The following is a 22,350-nucleotide window of genomic DNA, read 5'->3' on the forward strand; positions in this document are numbered from 1 at the left end:
TACGATAGACGCGATGGGTGGAACTAAAAATATCGAGGTTTTGTGTTCCAAGCGGAGTCATGGAATTTTTTTCTAACTTCGTCTGGAACTTTCTGGGCATGAAATATAATTTTTATTGCAAGATTTTGAAACAGTATTAAAAATTAGGCATATATTGATAAAAAAACTGTGTAGAAATTGTCAAATCATGCAGTGTGATGAAATAAATAGAAATGTTTTAAACACAAAACCTCAACGTCTATTGTGTGAATCAAGTTTTTACGTCATTGGCGGATGACAACGCAGGGTTAGACGGAGAACGAGAAGGGAAATATGATGGGGATACCAGTTTATAAAATTACCGATATTTGAGTAATTTATATATATTAGAAGAGAGGATTTTTATGACTTATATCTTATCATTACTAGTTATTTTCTTAGATAATTGCGTGGTATCGTCTAATAGAATGATAAAATATTATAGAATTCAATTTAGTGGACATTTGCAATGGTTTTAGGTAATTGAATACTACGTACCTGGTAACACAGCTTGTTGTGTTCAACTTCACACAAAATGAGTAGAGAATATATTTTATTGTCAATATAATCTTTGGTCGCTACCAATCGGTACACGAATGATTTACAAGTGCACAGACGTGGAGTTTTCCTAGTCAGATCATACGAATTTTTATCAGTACTAATTTGTCTTTGTTGGAAGTCGCCTTCTGCGCCAGTGTGTGTAAAGGCTGCACTTTCGACGGATCCCATCGTCTACAATTATTCAATTTTGTCTAATTCATCGCATACTATAACGTTGGTGAGTGAATTACATTTACATTTTTGTCATGTTGCTCTTTCTGTTGTGGATAATAAACAACCATTTTTCAACTTTTAATTTCTTAATTGCGTATTTCTTTATTTAGATTTGTGTCTTTGTTTAAGGTAATAAAAAGATGTATTTTTGGATTTTAGTAAATTATAATTTATACATATGTTAAGTATAACTATATTACGGTGTTTAAATAGAAATTTTAATTTTTTATTACTAGTATAACCTACATAGACGACCTATACAATTTATTGCAGTATTAACAATGAACAATGAGCATCAATTTCTCAACGTAGGATTATCAGTAGAATTTATACATTATTTAAAAAGTATATTCGATTTTACATAATTTCTTAATTTTAGAAACAACAATTGGGGCAGATACCCTACAAAAAAAAATGTTAGAAATAAAAAAATTTTTTTATTATTTATTTTTACGGAAATATTAAAATGAATCGTTGTTTTTTTTTTAAATCAGTGATTATTATGGAATGGAAGTAATTCTATCGTTAAATCAAAGACAATAATCAATATTATTTAATATCTTGTTTATATCTAAAGCCGTTGTAAATATTCATGTATGATTTAATATTGCCTTATATGATATAGATAATGTATTTTGGAAGGTAATGTTAATAACATAAGTAAGTATGTAGATTGATTTCCTTTATCTTTTGTTATGATTTATTAATATGTTACATCAATCAATATAAAAGATAACATTATAAATGATTTGACTATTTCCTTTTGACAATATTTCAATAGCATATGCTGGTGGTCACTCTATTTTCCCAAATTTGAAATTAAGAATCCGTATTTTTGTAAACATGTACAAGCATATTAGAAAAGAATAAAAGCTAAGTTTCTTGTCAGCTCTTCTTAGCTCGAAAGCACTTCGAACTGACGGTAGATTTGACATATACTCAGAGTCTGTAATAGACCTACATAAATAACTATTTGTTTGTCTGTTCATTGTGTTTTTTGTAATTACTAAACATAGTTTTTATATATATAAGAGAGGCATTAAGATAGTATATTTCTCCTAAAGGGACAACTCCAATTGCTCTTTTCCCACGACCAGAAAATGTTGAGTTTCTATCCCAGCTCATTCAAATAAATAAATCCTGGACAATCAACACAGCGCCATCTAGTCCCACGGAGAGCAGAGCTTGTGCTAAGAGTACTAGACAACTGATAAATATTTAGGTATTTTTGTAAATACCTACATAATATACATAGAAAACACTCAGACCGATACAAACAATCATATTCATGAGTACACATTTTTGCACCGTGGGAGGAATCGAACCTGCGACCATCGGAAATAAAGCGGTGTACAAAAACGCTATACCACCGCGACCGTCATTTATCTAGTTTTTTTTCGGATTACTCTAATGCTGTTGGCTGCAGCTGGCCTTACAGCTTCACCGTTAATATACGACGTTAATACACGGCGACGCACTGGAAGGACTTATGGAGCGACTGAAGGCAAAGTCCCGCCTGACGGATACGACTTTAGTCTAAGGACAGGGGTTCGAATCTCGGCTCAGGCCGATATACCAAATTTCATTTAAATCGGTTCAGTAGTTTTGGTGTGAAAACGCGACATGCAGAGTTAGTTTCGCATTTATAATGTAATATGTAAGGATAGCTGGATAAAAAGATTTTCTTACCTTGTCTTTTTCTCCAACTATTCATACGTACAAGGGTCGTAATTAATTACACAATCAGCTTGATGGTAAACATTGATAAATTCTGAGCTGAATTACAAATGTCACATATTTACTGTAATGAAGCTGTCATTGAAAGAAACCGACGTGATTTCTTTCTCATTCTGCACCAACAGACATTTTTGAAACGTCAAAATATTTTTTTAACTTTTTTTTATATAGGTGCTTGTCAGCCATTTTGTTATGAATGTTCACAGTTAAATAAAATCATAACTAAAGTATTTTAGCGGCTATTATGGGGCCGATATTTATTATAACGTGTTCCTTAACAACTAAACACTTGGTACAAACAGTAGCGAGGCAAAAGTGACAATAAAAAATATGACAACTCATAAATATTTTAAAATGTCCAAAGAGTTTGCAACAAATATATAAAACAAAACATATCTATTAATTGTTTCAGAATCATGAAGGTCGTGTTGTCAGTAATCGCGGGTCTGCTCGCCGTGTGTGGTGTTTTAGCTGAAGATGCCTGCTACCAAGATGTGTCGTTACAATGCAACCAAGCCTCTACCGTTTTAGGTATGTTTTATCAACTTTTATCACAACCACTATCCGGGTTTTCAGCCAGAACTACATATCGTTTCTGAACGACATCTGACGGCATCATATCAGTCTGTCAAATAGGTACAGACGGAGGGAAGCGGATTATTAGTAATGGGAATTAGTAATCCCCATTGCTAGCAATGTACCATGTTAGGTCGACATCCACGCGGTTCCTCCTGGAAGCCATCGTGATAAGTTCCTTGTGAATTTGTCACGATGGGCTAACTGACCTGATTTCATATTAATTTTATCATCCTCCACTGATGCCCCACCAGCGTAAACCGCAGCGCAGACGGGAGCACCATTTCAGTATCATCCACAAAAAAATACAAACTATGGATCAATAAATGCTCCGTTTCATATAGATATTTTGCTTTCGCTATAAATTTCTTAAATAATTATAAAACTACGTTTATAATATTATGCACGTTATATGTATTCTTTTGTATGCGCCTTATAAATATATTTTCTTTCTTTCTTTAAAATAATATTGGGTTAGTTTCATATTTAGCAGTATACAATAAATTGTTGGATGAATATAGGCTCAAAATTACTTGTATCCAGGGCCATTAAAATATTATAAAAAAAAAAATAAAAAGATTATGATATAATTTCGACAATTTTGTGTGATACTATTTCGTTAGGTACATATATAAATGTCACAATATATCTATTTCTTTATATAACTTTAATAATCTATGTTAGTGTTATATTTTTTTCATACAGCTTCATTTAATATTATTCATATATTTTTTCAGTTTGTTTCTCATTATGTATATATAAATTTAATAATGACTAATTAATTATATGTATAAACATTTATATACGAATATATATTTTTTAAGCTCTTTTATCTATTTATATATATATATATATATTATTTTATTTCTCTAACATATACTATATCTTATCTTTTGCAGGTATTAGGTCGGGTAAGTTTAAAAGTATAAATTGTACCTACGGTCATATCGTAGATAAAAAAGTCATAGTTTTAAATCGTCATACTTAATACTATATGTTACACCAATTCCACAATCTATAAATTTTAGAGGTTATGATTATCATCTCATTTAAAAAATATTAAAATCTCAAAATGGCGATTTCATAATAATAATCTCAGAACAATTCACACAACACCATCTAGACCCAAGTTAAGCTAGCTAAAGCTTGTGTTATGGGTATTAGACAACTGATACAAATACATAGATTTTTTTTCGTAAATACATACATTGTATACATAGAAATCACACAGACCTATACAAACAATCATACTCATGAATACAAATGTTTGTGAAGATTTTCATAACATTGAATTATCATATTTCATTGTGCTGTCTTTCTTATTGCCTGACTATTTTTTATTTTTATATTTATTTGCATCGGAAAATGTACATCTAAATCTAGCCATCTCTATACTAATGAAATCTTTACATATTTACATCTATTTATTTAATAAATCTATTTATTTATGGTTTAAAAATACGTAATGTATTAAATAATATTTTTATCTGACAAAATATTACTCTGCATTAAAAAAATTCGGACAGAACTTAATGTTCAAGTTTTGTGTGTCATGTTTAAATAGTCATTTGTAATCCAATATGGCGGCCATACAAGATGGCGTACTATTGGAATTGAAAGGGCTGTAAGAGATACAGATATAAATTATAATAGTAAAACATATTTATTAAATAAACATAATATACAACTAACAGATAAGTTCTTGAATGTAATAATATTGCGACTATAAATTGAGATGTAAACTATCCTAATTTTCAAGTTGGATCAAATTGCACACAATGTGCAAATCAAATTTGCAATCGATTTAGTTTAGGAGTCCATCGCGGACAAACAACGTGACACGTAATTTTTATATCTGTTTTTCACTTTATATATCATTTCTTGTAATAATAATGTTCTGTTTAATTGACTGCATGTTATGATTCGTAATCATTTCAATAACTTTATCTAAAACAATTTATTCACTGCATTTGCGATATATCTACAGATTTTAATATGTTTACGAAATAATAGAGTATATTCACAAATGGTTTGTTCCATAGACATTTGCACGTTATTTTTATATCATTTGGTTTCCACATTTTTATAATTTGTTTTGTCATCTATCTTATCAGGATCATAGCTAACAAAATGAAGTATTGAGTATAAGCTTTTAAAAAACATTAATGTGAAATAAGAAATTGTTCGGACTGAATATTTTTTATATTGAGTAATAAGTTCTCTTTATACCAAATTATATAAAGAGAACAATCTTTATATCGTTTGGTATACAAAATGAAGTCTTGAGAAAATACAATCTTTTAAAAATACAGTATTAAATAATATTTTTTCCCACAAAATATTAGTCTGCCTTAAAAAAAATCGATAGAACTTAATGTTTAAAAATGTTTAATTATGGAATGATATTTCTTAATCCAATATGGCGGACCATACAAGATGGCATACTAGTTATTTTTTATACACTTCAGGCTGCCAAATAAAAGGGTTTTCTGAGATGAATACGAATAATAAAATTATATAATTGAAAATCAAGACTATTTAAGTCTTGATTTTCAATTATACAATTTTAATATGTAATAATATGTATTTCTGTAATATGTTAACATTATATACCTAAGTAAGTTGAGAAGAAAAAAAGATACGACAGCGTCAGTCAGCGATTTAGTGGATAAATCAAATAATTATTTATTTTATTATTTATTAATTATTTTTCTAACAGGCCTGTCACATTGTAACTCGGTGTATGGCGAATACGGTCGTCATGGCAACGTCGCCACTGAGATGCAAGCGTACGCTAACCTGCATTTGGAGCGTTCGTACGAATATCTGCTGTCGGCTGCTTACTTTAACAACTACCAGACCAACCGCGAAGGATTCAGCAAGCTGTTCAAGAAGCTGTCGGATGAGGCTTGGGGGAAGACCATCGAGCTGATCCAACATATCACCAAGAGAGGTTTGTCATTTGTTTTTCTTAATTTATCTCTAGCTGAACTCTGAAAGTTTTATTTATAGACTTGGGGTATTACATATATCTCTCGAAATAAAGACCATAGAGAAAGCGTAACACAAAGACAATAGACATTATGTATTTATTTTTGTATAAATTTAACGTAAAATTAATATCGCTGACAATGTTATCTGATTACACAAAGATTGAATAGCGGTTTCCATGTTGATTAATGCGCATGCCTAATCCTTGGTAATGTGTATTAAATTAACAATTTTTATTTAAAAGAGCACACGGAAGTTTCTCGCTCGTTCTTGTGATGAGTCTGCGTTCCGAACAAGTGGTAGAATAAAAAAAAATGACTATTCAAATGTTTTTATATTAAGTTTATTTCTATAAAGATTATATATATATTAAGTTACAAACTTTAACTATTTAATTAAGTTGCAAACTATTACCTAACTACCCTTTTTAAATCATTAGCTCATAATTATAAAGATATATTGTTTTATAGGTGGTGAGATGAACTTCGCCCAACGCAGCACTCACCAGCCCGCAGAACGTAAGAACTACACCGTGGAGCTGCACGAGCTCGAGTCCCTCGCCAAAGCTCTGGACACCCAGAAGGAGATCGCTGAGAGAGCGTTCTACATCCACCGCGAAGCCACTAGGAACAGCCAACATCTTCATGATCCTGAGGTAAGTTAATGCATGTGTGTTGCAGAATTCCCCACAATTTTTTTTATTTAGGATTTTGGTGCGCGCTCCTGACCGAGCGTAAAAGAACGTGTCGAGTAAAAGCAGCTAATGACTCAAAATCAAAGTATCTTTATTCATATAGGTCTATTACCGACTTTCATGATATATCAAATCAACCGTCAGTTCGGAGTGTCTTCGAGAAGAGAAGAATTAACAAGAAACTCAGATCTTATTCATATAATAATATATGACTATAACTTGGCAGGTCGCCCAATATCTCGAAGAGGAGTTCATCGAGGATCATTCAAAGACAATCCGCAACTTGGCCGGTCATATCACAGACCTCAAGAGCTTCATCACCGCCAACAACGGACAGGACAAGTCTCTTGCCTTCTACCTCTTCGACGAGTACTTACAGAAGACCATTTAAATATACAAATTATATGGGCGTACCTTGTTTTACAGATAGTTCTATCTCTAACGTCATATATGTACTGTTTTTTATATGAACCTGTTTCCCATTTGTTTATATCCCCCTCCGATCGATCCCCCGTCAAATTCAAATGGGGATCGAAATTACAACAGCCTGAGTCGAAGTTAGAACCCTTGCGGTGCCCTCAGAGTAAACTCGTATCCGTATCAGGCCGGAGTTGGCCTTTAGACGCTCTATTAGTCTAAATAAGGTTTATAACCGTAAATTTGTCCAGTTATGTTTATAATAACAAGTTTTATAGAAACAGGTGCGCCCAAATATCATATTTTATAATAAACTAGATACAATACCCCCCGCCTTGAAATGTATCCATCTTATTCTTCTATCTCGATACAAAATGGCCGTTGTTGTTAAAAATTTCAGTTTTAATGTACAAATATTCAGGCTGTTCGATAATTAAGTTAAATTTTTATGTTAGGAATTTTAAAAATGTATATTGTTATAAGTATATAGTAACATCATGTAGATTTCAAGTTATTTTCAAATAAAAAATATCATTAAGTCAAAGTATTTTATTTATTAACTACCTATCCGCCGTGGCTTTTTTTGCACAATTTAAAAACAGTGTTAGCATCTTGCACTCCTCTACGTACCTACTGCGTCTCCATTTTTATATAAAGTTTTTAATTCCCTTTTTAATATATAAAATTAATTCAATAATAAATAAAATTAAATCGAAACACAATTTAAAATAAATGGCACTTCAAAAAAATAATTTGACATTTAACTTCTAACTAAATAGGTTCTAGTCGAAATCACTCAGTAAATAGTATAATTATGTAATATTATGTTATCTGTGGTATAATTAACAACTTAAACAGTATAACTAATTCAAACTATTTATATAAGCAGCATCGTAATTAATTATATTTCCTAGAAAAATAATCGGAAAATTTCCGACAGTATAAAAACTGTCCTGCTATATTCCTTAGATAATTACCCTACTACTCACCCTGGATTCGTAAATCTATCGTAAGAACAAGATCTTAGTAGAAATCTTAATTGTAAATTAGTTTATCATATGGGAATATAAGAATATATATAATATTCAATTTATTAGCATTTTCAACTAAAACTCACTTGATAACAATTATTATCACTTCAGTAGATATCAGGCAAACTATTAACTTAGAAAAATTCAATGTTTTAACTCTATTTTTTTTTAAACAATGTAAAATATTCAACTCCTACTCAAAAGGTGTTTCATAATATGGCCCTTTACCTTACATGCAATGGTGATATGATTTATATTTTTAGTGTTTCGAACCAGAAATGACATTTCTTGTCGTTTCTGGTTCGAAACACTATGACATAAAAATCTTTTTATCAAGCGTACAAAGTAAAGTAAGTGTTCCCACATTCGAATATTCTACCCTGAATTTGGTAAAAATATAATTAATAATTTTAAAAGTACGTATTTTCTTGTAGAATCTGTTTATGCCAAAAGGCTTCAGTGACTTGTTATGAAGAGTGGAATTATAAACCTTCTACAGTAAACCGTATTTTTTAGAATGTCATTCTAAGCAGTAAAAGCTTTTGTAGCTTCAATAATACAATTTTTGGTGTTTAAATTACCTTACAAAATAAAATTGAGACCGATTTTGCCGCCGTATTATGGACAAGTGGGAATTGGTTCTGTTCGGGACTTGTCGGTAATGGACAAAACTGTAAATTACGTAACTACTACAATTCAATTTTATGATTACCAAGTACTCTTGGTAGGCAAAGAACTCAAGATAGGTATAAATTATATTATAAACTAACTTAACTTAACTATAACTTAAATATATTTTATTCAATTCTATTGAAACAATAGTTTTTTACATTAGTTTTTAATGTATTATAATGGATTGGTGCGCACGCTTGCGATAATAGAGCATCGTGGAACATGTTAGGCATGACCATGAAGTTAGGTTAGTTAGCTTACCGAAGTTTAGGTAATTTATTGTCCAGAGAAAGATGCCTCAATCATACAATTAGATATTTAAAAATTTATCTAAGTTATAAAAAAACTGTATCAGTTTGTAGAAAATAACTAAAAGAATATTTTTGTTCTCAGCAATTAAATTATAAAAAATGTACATGCATAGTACACCCTTTATGTGGAAGTTTCTAATATAACTAGAGTGGCTTACCAGATATCCAAATATCGTAAGCGGTGGAGACGGAAGCAGATACGGGTATTACACACTGGAAGGGATCAGGCGAGTAGGTACACAACACGACACGAACACTTTAGACACTATTATTTACAATTTATGTAATACGTATATGACATACACTTTTTCAGTTTTTTTGAGAGTGACAATAAACAAGGAGGGTAGCCCTAGTAACCACTCTAGTCATAGACTTTATACTAGCGCTATTCAACCTTAATACTTTCCCTCGCTAGTTAGAAATGTCTAGCAGTCCCAAGTTAGCTCGAATCTTCTCGAGTCTTGATCTAGGAACTGCCTTAGTCAAAAGATCAGCTAGTTGGTCAGTAGAACTTGTCTTCTGTATATCTACTAGACCTTCTTGCACTGTCTCTCGAACAAAGAAGTGTCTTATGCGGATATGTTTCGTCCGCTTATGAAACTCGGGATTATTTGCAAGGCGTATAGCCGCTTCGTTATCGACTTGTAGTGTGGGTATGCCTTCCATATTTGTAAGCTGGTCAAATATTCTCTGTATCCACACAAGCTCGCGTGCGCCTTCGCTCGCTGCAACAATCTCTGCCTCAGTAGTAGATATCGCAACTGATGCTTGTCTTTGACTGAGCCACGAAACAGCACCTCCGGCAAATAAACAGGTGACTCCTGTAGTAGAGCGTCCTGTGAGGTCATCACCTCCATGATCTGCATCACTATAGCCTTGTACTATGGCTTTGGCATTTCCATGATATTTTATGCCATAGGATATTGTTCCTTTCAAATATCTAAATATCCGTTTCACTCTTTGCCAATCAGCTTCAGTTGGATTCTCTAATTTTCTCGAAACTAGCCCAACTGCATACGCTATATCAGGGCGTGTGCCTGTCATTAGATATGCAAGTGCACCTACAGCTTCTCGATATGGGAACTTTTTCTCTTCAGGGTCTCCAACTTTCCCTGTTTCAGAAGTCCTATCGATAGGTGTTGAGATTGGGTTGCATTCAGACATCCGGAACCTATCTAAAATCTTCTTAGCATAACATTCCTGATTGATGAATACTGAACCATCTTTCAACCTTGCAATTTCCAAACCCAGATAGTAGCTTGCTGCTTTGCTTGTTATTTTTAGCGTCTGCCCTAATTCTTTAAGGAATTGGTCCGCCAGGGCTTTGTCTGTAGTGGCGACAAGGCCATCGTCTACATACAGAGTTATTAATATTTTCTTGTCTTTCACTTTCTTTGTGAAAAGACAACAATCGGCACTGTTCTGTATGAAACCCTTCTCTATTAGTACCTCTTCAAAGCAAGAGTTCCAACAGCGCGGTGCTTGTTTAAGGCCGTAGAGGCTTCTATTTAAACGACATACTTTTGAAGTGCCGTCACTGAATCCATCTGGCTGCTTCATATAGATCTCTTCTTTGAGCTTTCCATTCAGAAATGCAGTCGCTACGTCAAATTGTGTTAAATATAAGTTCTCCTTAGCACTAACACTTAACAAAGCTCTTATTGTGGCCATGCGAGCAACGGGACTGAAGGTCTGTTCATAATCAATACCCTTTCGTTGCTTGAATCCTTTAACTACAAGCCTAGCTTTGTATTTGTTAATAGTTCCGTTTGGGTTACGCTTTATATTGAAAACCCATTTACACGGAAGTGGTTTTCTGTTGGATGGTAAATCACACAATGTCCATACATCATTCTCTTTAAGGGACTGGAGTTCGCTTGCCATAGCCTTCTTCCATTCAGCACTATCCTCTCTCTTAACAGCTTCTTTAAATGTACCAGGGAAACTCTCTGTACCTATATGGCACACATAGTCTTGATACTTCTTGGGATGAGGTATGGTCGCTCTCTCTCTTAGATTGTACCTAGGCTCCATGTCACTTAATGGTTCGACTACTTGTAGTGGTTCATCAACATCATCCCTACAGTTGTCATCATTATCCTCATTATTAGGGATAATAGAATCGCTGTTCTCATGGATTATGGATTCTTGAACATGGTCTTCCATCACCACTGTTCTATCTCCCTCTAGAACATGTTCAAAATCGTCATCCTCATTTCTAGGCTCTTGCTCGATAAAGTGACTCGTATCTCTTAGTACTCCCTCTGAAGAATTAGGCATGTAGGTGGAAATCCTGAATTCAACATCGCTTTCAAAAGTAATGTCTCTTGACCTTATTGTCTTCTTTCCATCATAGACACGATATCCGTCATCATTTTCGTAGCCTATAAGAATGCCTTTTATAGCTTTCTTATCCATTTTCTTGCGATTTTGTTTTGGAATGTGCGCATAACAATCGCTACCAATTATTTTTAGGTGAGTTATCTTGGGCTTTTTTCCATGCCATAGCTCATAAGGTACTTTGCCTTCCACTCTAGTGGGACCTGTCCTATTGAGTACATAGGTAGCGGTGTTGATTAACTCAGCCCATAGTATTTGCGGCATTTGTTTTCTAGTATACATCATTGATCTCGCAGCTTCTACTAGAGTACGATTCTCTCGCTCACTACAGCCGTTTTGCTCCGGCGTGTAAGGCATAGTCAGCCGCTGTTGTACGCCGTATCTCTGTAATATCTTTCGCATATCTTTATTATCAAATTCTCCGCCATTGTCACTTAGTAAAGTCTTAATAGTATGCCCAGCATTTCTACTTTCTTCAAGCATTTGCAAAAGCTTTTCCTTTACTTCTGACTTCTCTTTGATAAAATATACAAAACGATAACTTGAAAAATCATCTTTAAATAATACAAAGTACTTATATTTTGAGATACTTTCGGTTGTAAATGGACCGCAAATGTCAGTGTGTATAAGTTCACCAACTGTTGTTGCTCTTTCCCTTGTTCCAAAGGGTTTCCGATGTGACTTCCCATAAATGCATCCTTCACATTTAACTTTATCCGGACTCAAGTGTACGCCTAACTCACGCTTTAATACGCGCATGACATGTCTCTTATCCTGGTGAGCAAAGCGTTCATGGTACAATTGTAGCATATTGGAGTCAGTTACAGCATTTATCTCTATTGTCGAATTATACTTTGTCGGCATGATGGTCTTCATGTCCAACTTGTATAAACCGCCATATGGAACTCTACGTCCTACAACTCTAGTTATGCCTTCAATATCTAAGTTGCATTCCTTAGTTGTTGACGTGAATGTACTATTCTGCATCCTATCTTGTGCTGCTAAAGTTGAAAATAAATTCTTTGTCAGTGATGGTACTAACCACACATCATTCAGAGTTATTTGCCTTATTGTTCCGTTAACATTTGACTCTACCTCAATAGTACCCATTCCCAATGCAGGTATGGTAGTACCATCTGCCGTTGATATTGTGTGGTCTGAATCAAAGTTTTGAAAACTAGTGTAAATATCTTTCTTCACTGCAATGTGTGTTGTAGCTCCACTGTCAACATACCAGCCATTTCGGTCTTGAAACTGACTTTTTGTGCAGGCATCTACCATTAGCGAAATATGTTGTACTTGCTTAGACTTGGAACCAGATGCTGACGTGTTTGAAGTTGGTTTTGGTGGCCTTCCATCCTTAATCCACTTCTTACACTTGCGAACTCTATGTCCTTTCCCAGAACAATAGTTGCAGATCAGCTGTTCGTCTGTCTTTTGTTTAACTTTTCGCTCAACAGGCGTAGTCACTAGTGCCTCTTGACGTGAGCTCTCTTGACTGCCTAAATCTGTTTCAAAGGAGCAGAGGTTACTCGTCAAACTTTCTATTGTCTTTGCAGACTGTTTCAGCATTAGCCAACTTGACTTAAAGTTAAAATACCGTTCATCGAGCGTATTTAAAACTTTACAAATCAGGAACAATTCAGGGAGTTTGGCAGTTGTGTCAATTTTTGAAATTTCAACTTTTAAGTCATTCCATATGTTTTTTAATTTTGCAATTAGAGTAGGTATATCATCCTCCTTACTGCGACTAAATCCAAAAAACTTGAGACACAAATTGTATGCCCTGTCCTCAGTTTGTCCATCAAAGAGTCTATGTAGCTCTTGCCAAACTTCGTGTGCAGTTCTATAACGCATAATCTTTTTTAATGTATCTTCGTTCATGTTTGTAGTGAGCATTAGCAGAGCGCCGCTCTGAGTCCTCCTATACAAAGCCATAGCATCATTATAGGCGCTTGTTGCAGCATCACCTGCTTCTGCAGCTAGAACTGGTTTTTGGAGTTTTCCTTCTACTGCATCTAAGGCACCTACCGTACCTTCTAGCATAATAGAAATTTGATATTTCCATGTAGACCAGTTTTCCTTACCCACAAGTTTCCCGATATCTATTTTTGTAGAGAAATCCATGGTATAAACCTTTCTTTTCTTCCGGTGGGGCCCAAAACCTAATATAACTAGAGTGGCTTACCAGATATCCAAATATCGTAAGCGGTGGAGACGGAAGCAGATACGGGTATTACACACTGGAAGGGATCAGGCGAGTAGGTACACAACACGACACGAACACTTTAGACACTATTATTTACAATTTATGTAATACGTATATGACATATACTTTTTCAGTTTTTTTGAGAGTGACAATAAACAAGGAGGGTAGCCCTAGTAACCACTCTAGTCATAGACTTTATACTAGCGCTATTCAACCTTAATAGTTTCGTCTGCAATAAGGGCAACACTGAGAAAATTCGGAACGTCAAAATTGCATCGATGGCCATAAAATTAGCGTCTCAGCTTGATTGTTTTTTGTAAATAACAAATGTAAAATTAATACAGAATGGCTGCTAAAACAGTGGTAACGAAAAGCAAAGGTCCATTGCTGGATCCTGGCCTTTGTAGGTGTTGTCGGTCAATAAAAAAATGTCGACTTTTAAGTTTCGAATACGAGTGGAGCGGAAAGAAGGAAGTGTATTCTGATATGTTTATGGATTGTTTCGGATTGTTGGTAAGTTTTTAAATTCAGAACAAAGAAATAATTTTAAAAGACTTGTATATGAGCCGTGCTGGCAGGGTGCCCATCTTATTCCTTGGCGGCAAATGATTGTTAGAATAAAAATATTGGGGAATCACTTTTAATTATTTATTTTATTTCGCTACCCGCCCCATCTACGCAAGAGTGTACATATGTTATACAATAACCTTCCCTTAGAATCATTCTATATATTGCTAAAAACTGCATAAAAAACCATTGCAGCTTAAAAGATTTCAACAATCAGACTGCTGTTCCGACTTCATTTTATATAGTTACATTATTTTTAATTATCACAAATAACTATGGTACAATACTGTCAAATATTTACAACAGATAAAGCAAAGGACATTATTTGTTGAACAAAAGTAGTACAACAGATAATAAATTTTTATTTTTTCATAGTATATTCAATAAAGAATTCAATACATTTTTATGGAAAGAAAGCATAGAGCAAATATAATAAGAAGTCATATTGCTCAAGCTACAAGTACATAGTTGTGTAATTTATTAATTATTGATTAATAAATTACACACACTGTACCTACGACTTCATCCACCTGGAATAGTGAACTTACAAATCATAAAATATTTAATAATCTAACGCAAAAAAAGCCAATGAATATAATTCATCGTCATTTTTGAAGCTAGAATTCCCATACAAACTTATTCCCCTATTTTATTTTACCCCCTTAAAAGTAAATTTTTTACAAATTTTTAATATCACACTTATTTATATTTGACTGCCATAAAAATAAGTTTCTAAGCTTTAAAAATAATGATACTTCCATTCAATCTCATCTCCTTTTTTTGAACTTTTTACAACACTTTTTTCATATTAAAATGTAGCCTAAGTCCTTTCTCGGGGTCTGGACTATCTATGTGCCATTTTAAATTTAAACCAGTTCAGTAGTTTTAGCTTGAAAGCGCGACAGACAGACTGAGTTACATTTTGCATTAATAATATTGGTATAGATTAAATGAAGGTAAAAGTCTAAAAATTATTGTTTTAGATAAAATTACATTGATAAACTCCCTTTATAATTGTTTATCTCATATATCTTCAATGCACAGGTATTAATGAGATTTATTTATATATATATATTATAATTTTATTTACTTCAACATTTACAGTGTTAGGTACAAATGTTCACCTCATATTCAGAAAGCATGCAAATTATAATTCTTAGTGGTTTACAATTAAACTATATTATAAATACACAATATTAATTGTCAGGTCAATTCTCGCAAAGAGTAACAGCATTTTTAACGAGCCATTGGTGTAATTCTTTTTTAAATCTATTTAACACCATCTCTCGAATTATTTGAGGTATTTTATTATATATTTGTATGGAGCTGAAGTGTTTAACTCACACTTTTATGCAAGTTAGTTCTACATGGTGGCATTTTTAGTTTAGTTTATTTATTTATTTATTAGCATACAAATCAGATTACAGTCAATATAATAATATAACTAGGAGCGTGTAGTTCGGTACAAAACTGGATTGTAATCCAACACTATGTATGCCTAAGAGCTAAATTATATAGACGCATTCAATATACGCTAGATAAGGTTATATAATGAAAAGTAAAGTAAATAGAAAATGATATATAACTAATTGGGTCTCTTTTTATATTCCCATGGTTAAGGATGTGGTTAATGACTACAGCAACAAATACAAATCACGACTACACAGGCACCCAAATAAATTCGCTGGCCAACTTACAATATCCGAAAACATGCGTCGATTAAAGAAAAGGCGTGATATATTTATTTATTTATATATTTGACCAAGATAGTCAGACAGCACTGACTTTTTAAGAATGAGGACCTGCTCTACTGGGAGGGGCACTCTACCCGCTATATACGGAACACCACATCTACTTATAGTCCACCTGACTGATTGCAAGATTTCTAATAGAAGAAAAAAACATTTAGGTGTCTAATATACTAGATTATATTAGTATGTCGCATTGCACAATTACAATATAGTTATTAATTCACACACATAATATGCACCTTTTAGACATTGCAACGTGGAAATAAGGCTGACAATTTTTTTTTTATACTATGATAGTGGCAAACAAGCATACGGCTCATCTGATGGTAAACGGTTCCCATAGTCTGTGGACGCCTGAAACACCAGGGGTGTCACGTACGCGTTGCCGACTTATAAGAAACCTTAATATACCCTTCTTGAAATACCCCATGCTGTAGTCTCGTGAGAAAACCTAGGCAGGAAGTTCATTCCACAATCTAAGTGTACGCGGGAGGAAGCTCCTCTGAAACTGCACTGTCCGAGACCACTTAGGTTCCAACGTGTGGGAATGAATTCCCTGGGCGATGGTAAAAGGTGGCCGTAGGCATCATGTCGAACAATTCCTCAGAACACAGTCCATTGTATATTTATGTGAGTTATCTATAGATGATTTTGCAGTTATCACACCTTGATGGCGACAGCAAGGAGTCCTGTATATGTGCAACTTGTGTGACGAGACTGCGCGACGCGTGTGCATTCCGCCAGCAGGTGCTGCAGTGTGAAGATGTGTTCCTTAGTGCCAAGCTCGAGAGCAAAGGTTTGTTGATTGTTAGCATTTTTTTTTTAATTTATAACTCTCTATTGCACCTTTAAAAAAATATAAACAAAATTCATAGTATGTAGGTACAAAAGGCGTACTTATCGCTTAAGTGATCTCTTCCAGACAACCTTTGGGTATGAGAGAAGACAGGTGGTGGATGGCGCGTGATGGAATGAATAAACGTAATATATTATGTAATCATCAAGGCTGGGGATGGTGGGCATTATTAGTAATGGTAGACGTTAACAACTCCATTCCTAGCAATGTACCATATCAGGTTGACCTCCACGCAGTTCCTCCTGGAAAACATCATGATAAATTTCTACTGAAATTTCCAGGATAGGCTAACTGACCTGACCTCATGCTCATCTTATTATCCTCCACCGCTACCCCGCCAGCGTAAACCGCTAGCGCAGGCGGCTGCACTGTTCCATTATCATCCATAAAAAAAATCTACTGAAATTGCCCCTATGTACTAATTGACCTGACCTCATGCTCATCTTATTACCCTCCACCGCTACCCCGCCAGCGTAAACCGCTAGCGCAGGCGGCTGCACTGTTCCATTATCATCCAATAAAAAAATCTACTGAAATTGCCACGATGTGCTAATTGACCTGACCTCATGCTCATCTTATTATCCTCCACCGGCGTCCCGCCAGCGTAAATCGTTAGCGCAGGCAGCTGCACTGTTCCATTATCATCCATAAAAAAAAATCTACTGATATTGCCACGATGTGCTAACTGACCTGACCTCATGCTCATCTTATTACCCTCCACCGCTACCCCGCCAGCGTAAACCGCTAGCGCAGGCGGCTGCACTGTTCCATTATCATCCATAAAAAAAAATCTACTGAAATTGCCAGGATAGGCTAACTGACCTGACCTCATGTTCATCCTATCATCCTCCACTGGTGTCCCGCCAGTGTAAATCGTTACCGCAGGCGGGTGCATTATTCCATTATCATCCATAAAAAAAACACCAGTGGTGAGGGAAAGGGGATTGTTAGTAATGTGGAGTAATAGCCTCATTGCTAGCAGTGTACCACAGTTAAATCAAACTCAGCAAGAGTATATCACGATGGTTTCCATGGGGAACCGCGTGGAGGTCAACCTGACATGGTACATTGCTAGCAATGGGTCATCAGTTCACATTACCCATAATCCCTTTCTCTCTCTATGTATACTTACAAAAATTGTATTTAAATATGTATATCAGTTGGTTAATATAACACGAGCTCTGCTTAGCTTACGACTAGATGGCGCTGTGTTTATTGTCCAGGAATATTATTTATTTGTCATTTCTTAATTTTTCAGATGTGGATCGCAAACTGGAAGTGAAGGTGAAGACGGAGCCGATCACAGAAATGGATATAGATGATCAGATGGATGATCGGGATGACATCCACGACACCGGTAAGTCTACATTATATAGTATCTGCTTTTACGTCTACTGAACCTTTACTTACCATATTTTTTATTTATTTATTTATATATTTTATTGCACTAACATATAAAGGACATGAACAAAATTAAAAACAAAATATAAAACTAAGTACAAAAGGTCTTATCGCTAATGCAATCTCTTACAGACAACCTTTGGAAAGAGAGTGTTTATTTTACTTAGTAATTCGTTTTATGGCAATTGCGTAATCTGCCAGAAAAAAGATTTAAATGTCAAATAAAACAGTTCCTTTGCAAAAAAGCTTACTATAAAATTAAAGAATTCGTTAACGATAATAATGTTTTTATAGAAAAACTTTAAATCTATAGCACTGACAATATTATCTGATTACATTAATAATGAGTGCGTAGCGACTTCTATGTTGATTATCGCATGCCTTTTACTTGTTATACTGTAATTATTTATATAAAAAAAAACATCTATTAAAAAGAGCAACACACAAGTTTCTTGCTCATTCTTCTTGTGATGAATCTCCATTCCGAATGAGTGGTAGAATCAAAATATGACTATTCAAAAGTGCTTGTAATGTGTTTATTTTAATAAAGATTATTTCTATTTCTATTTCTATTTACAAAAAATAGAGTAGATGGCGCATGAGTAGAAATATAAAATTATATACACTTATGTAAACAAAATATACATCAGAGAACGTTACGTTACGTTACGTACACAGAAATGGGTTTTAAGAAATTAAGTACTAGTATATAATACACAAAATTATATATATGTCTATATCTTATATATAAAATTCTCGTGTCACAGTTTTCGTTCCCATACTCCTCCGAAACGGCTTGGCCGATTCTCATGAAATTTTGTGAGCGTATTGAGTAGGTCTGAGAATCGGCCAACATCTATTTTTCATCCCCCTAAATGTTAGGGGTAGTCCACCCCTAAGTTTTTTTTTATTTTAAGGCAAAACAACGTTTGCCCGGACAGATAGTACGTTAAGACTCGGTTAATAATATAAATAATGTATATTAAACACGAAATTTTAAAAGTAAACATGGTTTCTTACAGAAATGGAACATAAGATAGATATAGAGTTGCCAGAAACAAAAGTAGAAGTAGAAGAAGGCAAACGCGGGAGGAAACAGAAGATGAAGCGAGAACTATTGAGCAAGATGCACAAATTGAGAGAAAAATTGGACCGGATGCTGGAGAAACCAGGTATTTATTTTTTCTTCTTTTATTTCAATCTACAGTCAAGATTTAGTCTTCTTTGTTTTTACATACCTATAAACCGTAAAAACGGCTGCAGGAATTCTGATTAACTTTTCACATATAATAATAATAATTGTGGACAATTCACACAACGCCATTCAGCCCCAAACTAACAAATATACGTATTATACGGGGATCAAACCCGGAACTATCGGAAACTACAACATAATGCTAAACCATTGATTGCATATTAATGTTATATTTTCAGAAACCCTCCCGCCAAAAAAGGAAAAAGCAATCACCAACAAAAAAAAGAAACCATCCATAGACCACGATCATATGGTATACTCAAACGCGGTGACCATAGTGCAGAATTCATATGTGTGTCCTTTTCACAACAGAATCAGCAATTATTACTGTTATTACTGCAAAGATCAATTCTTAAATCCTAACGAATTACGAGACCACACCCTTTCTCATGATCCTACAGACATGTTCGAGAGTATGATGGAAAATAAGAAGATCCCTAAAATCGATATAACCAGAATCGATTGTCGATTATGCGACGTTAAAATCGATGATTTAACCACATTCAAAAGTCACATCACTAATGTTCACGGCAAGCACATATATCCGGTACAGAATGAGTTCCTCAAATTTCGCTTGTCTATGAATAATTTGAGTTGTACAGAGTGCGACAGTGTGTTCCCGTATTTTGATGTGCTCAAGAAGCATATGATCGAACATTTCGGCACTTTCATTTGTGACGTTTGCGGCGCCTGTTTTCTCGAGCAGAACTCCTTGCGGACGCATATAAAGTCCCACAGCAAAATCGAGGCGAATTTCCCTTGCGAGGTGTGCGGGAAGAATTTGAAATCTAAATACAGTAGGTACTTGCATATAGCTACAGTTCACGAAAAGAAGCCGACCGTCAACTGTTACAAATGTGAGGCCAGCTTCCTATCTTATGCGTTGAGGAATCGACATCTCATAGAAGTGCATGGCGACAAAAGGACGTTTCCGTGTAAATTGTGCGACAAAGTGTATAATCGACGGAAAACATTAATGGAGCACAATAGACGGAATCATTTGAAGGTTTACAGACATCAGTGTGATTTATGTGAGCAGAGGTTTTATTTGCCTTCTCGTTTAAAAGAGCATATGGCCACGCACACTGGCGAGAGGAATTTCCGCTGCGAATTCTGTGATAAGAGTTATCCAAGACTGCAATCTTTGCAGGAACATATTAGATCTCATAATAATGATAGGAGGTATAAATGTAACGTTTGCAGCTCGTCGTTCACGCAGAATGGCAGTTTGAAGAATCATATGAAGAGTCACCATCAAGGATATGATATGGATGGAACTTTTTAAATGTTACCTAGAGTTTTAAATGGTCAGAAATTGCTTCGCATGTGAGCTAATCAGATGAATAAACCTAATGTATCTACACGGCTACATTAGCCGTGTTGGTACACATCTATTCTTCTATTGCTGGTACGATTGTGAGTCTATATATACAGTACGAATTAGTACAACGTGCTAGGGATGTGAAACAGTTATGTAATCGATTATGCAAAATATTGACTTCTTTAATTAAAATCGATTTAAACAGTCTTATAATCGACCGTTATGGCAAAAGAGAAAAATTAATGCATAATCGATTTTTTATGTAAAGTGTCACATCCCTAGTGTTGCCAGCAATTAAAAAAAAGAATTATGATTCTCTCCATAATGTATTATAGACAATAAATTATTTAAATTATTAATATTTTTGCGTTTAATTGTTAACCTAATCTATGAACTTACACTGTTGCCTTGCCAGCGTTAGCATAGGCGGCCATATCATTCCGATTATTTAAAAAAAAATCATTGGGGGGAAAAGAAGATTGTTAGTAATCGAAAATTATCTATCAAGGATACAATAACACAAATTAATCGCAGAAAATAGAGTAATCAAATTCAATACTTAATTTAGAAAACAATTCAAACTGGAAAAGATCAAATGATTATGCAGTATCTTCTCCAATTCTGTGAAAGCCGATTTTGGAACCATTAAGTAGGTATTCAGTGTTTTTTTTTAATTTTATAAAGATTTAAGTATTTCTTATCAAAAATTTCTTTCTTTCCGAATGAGCGTTAGAATAAAAAAAAAATGTGATGACGATTCAAAAGTGCTTCAATGTAAGTTTATTTGAATAAATAATTTGAGGGCTTCCTTGGTCTGCGCTGCGCAGACGAAGTCGCGGGCACAGCTAGCGAGATATAAAGCTAATATCAGTTCAAGTTGTCATTATCTAACAGTTTATTGCCCAGATATTCACCAAAAGGTCATGAGAATGACATTTTGGTACTCTGAAATGACAACGATTGAGTGGTATCACAGGTGTCACATGATAGATCGTTCGTATCGTTTATTTGTTTGTTACTAATCACAGACAACATGTTCATAAGAATATACAATACATAATATTTATAAAATTGTGTTATTATGTGTGATCTGTAGCAATACAAAAAGGTCGAAGCTCAGCGTGGAACATTGTTCAGGGAACAAAACACTGATTTTCAGCTTTAACACATTTGAGGGTACGTGAAAATAATAATTGAAATAAATATAAAAATAAAAAAGAGCAATATTATTGGTGATTGTCTGTGCGGTGTGTGTATAATAAAAATTATGTAAATAGCTCAGAGTATAATTTGATATAATTGTAACTGAGTGGTAAGGATCAACAAAAAGAAAATATTATTAAGAGCAACGTAGAAAAAAATTTATTAAAAATCATTACGTGAGATTGCAACCGCTAGCCAAGATAACGTGATGTCCGTACTGTTGTTT

The 22,350-nt window shown here is 34.2% G+C and overlaps 2 protein-coding genes across 3 annotated transcripts; both read left to right on the top strand.

The window, feature by feature from the left end:
* The first annotated feature begins 549 nt into the window (after positions 1–549).
* On the top strand, positions 550–7,384 carry LOC131850285 (ferritin, lower subunit). Of its 2 annotated transcripts, XM_059200494.1 has the most exons (6): positions 550–796; positions 2,942–3,060; positions 4,005–4,016; positions 5,825–6,058; positions 6,567–6,751; positions 7,017–7,384. In XM_059200494.1, exons 2-6 carry the CDS (start codon positions 2,946–2,948, stop codon positions 7,179–7,181), a joined length of 711 nt encoding a protein of 236 aa, XP_059056477.1. In that variant the 5' UTR covers positions 550–796; positions 2,942–2,945; the 3' UTR covers positions 7,182–7,384. The 2 variants fall into 2 exon arrangements, with proteins under 2 accessions (XP_059056477.1, XP_059056478.1); XM_059200495.1 differs by lacking the exon at positions 4,005–4,016 and having other exon boundaries at positions 553–796.
* A 6,649-nt stretch (positions 7,385–14,033) lies between these two features.
* Positions 14,034–20,946, top strand: LOC131850281 (PR domain zinc finger protein 5-like). Its single transcript, XM_059200490.1, has 5 exons — positions 14,034–14,283; positions 16,746–16,884; positions 18,203–18,301; positions 19,368–19,517; positions 19,780–20,946. Exons 1-5 carry the CDS (start codon positions 14,116–14,118, stop codon positions 20,883–20,885), a joined length of 1,662 nt encoding a protein of 553 aa, XP_059056473.1. The 5' UTR covers positions 14,034–14,115; the 3' UTR covers positions 20,886–20,946.
* The last annotated feature ends 1,404 nt before the right edge of the window (positions 20,947–22,350 follow it).

Source organism: Achroia grisella, unplaced genomic scaffold (assembly GCF_030625045.1).
Source record: "Achroia grisella isolate CSIRO2021 unplaced genomic scaffold, CSIRO_AGI_Agris_v1 utg719, whole genome shotgun sequence".
NCBI lineage: Eukaryota > Metazoa > Arthropoda > Insecta > Lepidoptera > Pyralidae > Achroia > Achroia grisella.

Coding starts and splice junctions, on each gene's coding strand:
- LOC131850281 (XM_059200490.1), top strand. CDS start 14,116: ATGGCTGCTAAAACAGTGGTAACGAAAAGCAAAGGTCCATTGCTGGAT. Junction 14,284..16,745: donor TGGATTGTTTCGGATTGTTG/GTAAGTTTTTAA, acceptor ATGATTTTGCAG/TTATCACACCTTGATGGCGA. Junction 19,518..19,779: donor CCGGATGCTGGAGAAACCAG/GTATTTATTTTT, acceptor TTATATTTTCAG/AAACCCTCCCGCCAAAAAAG.
- LOC131850285 (XM_059200494.1), top strand. CDS start 2,946: ATGAAGGTCGTGTTGTCAGTAATCGCGGGTCTGCTCGCCGTGTGTGGT. Junction 6,059..6,566: donor CCAACATATCACCAAGAGAG/GTTTGTCATTTG, acceptor ATTGTTTTATAG/GTGGTGAGATGAACTTCGCC. Junction 6,752..7,016: donor AACATCTTCATGATCCTGAG/GTAAGTTAATGC, acceptor ATAACTTGGCAG/GTCGCCCAATATCTCGAAGA.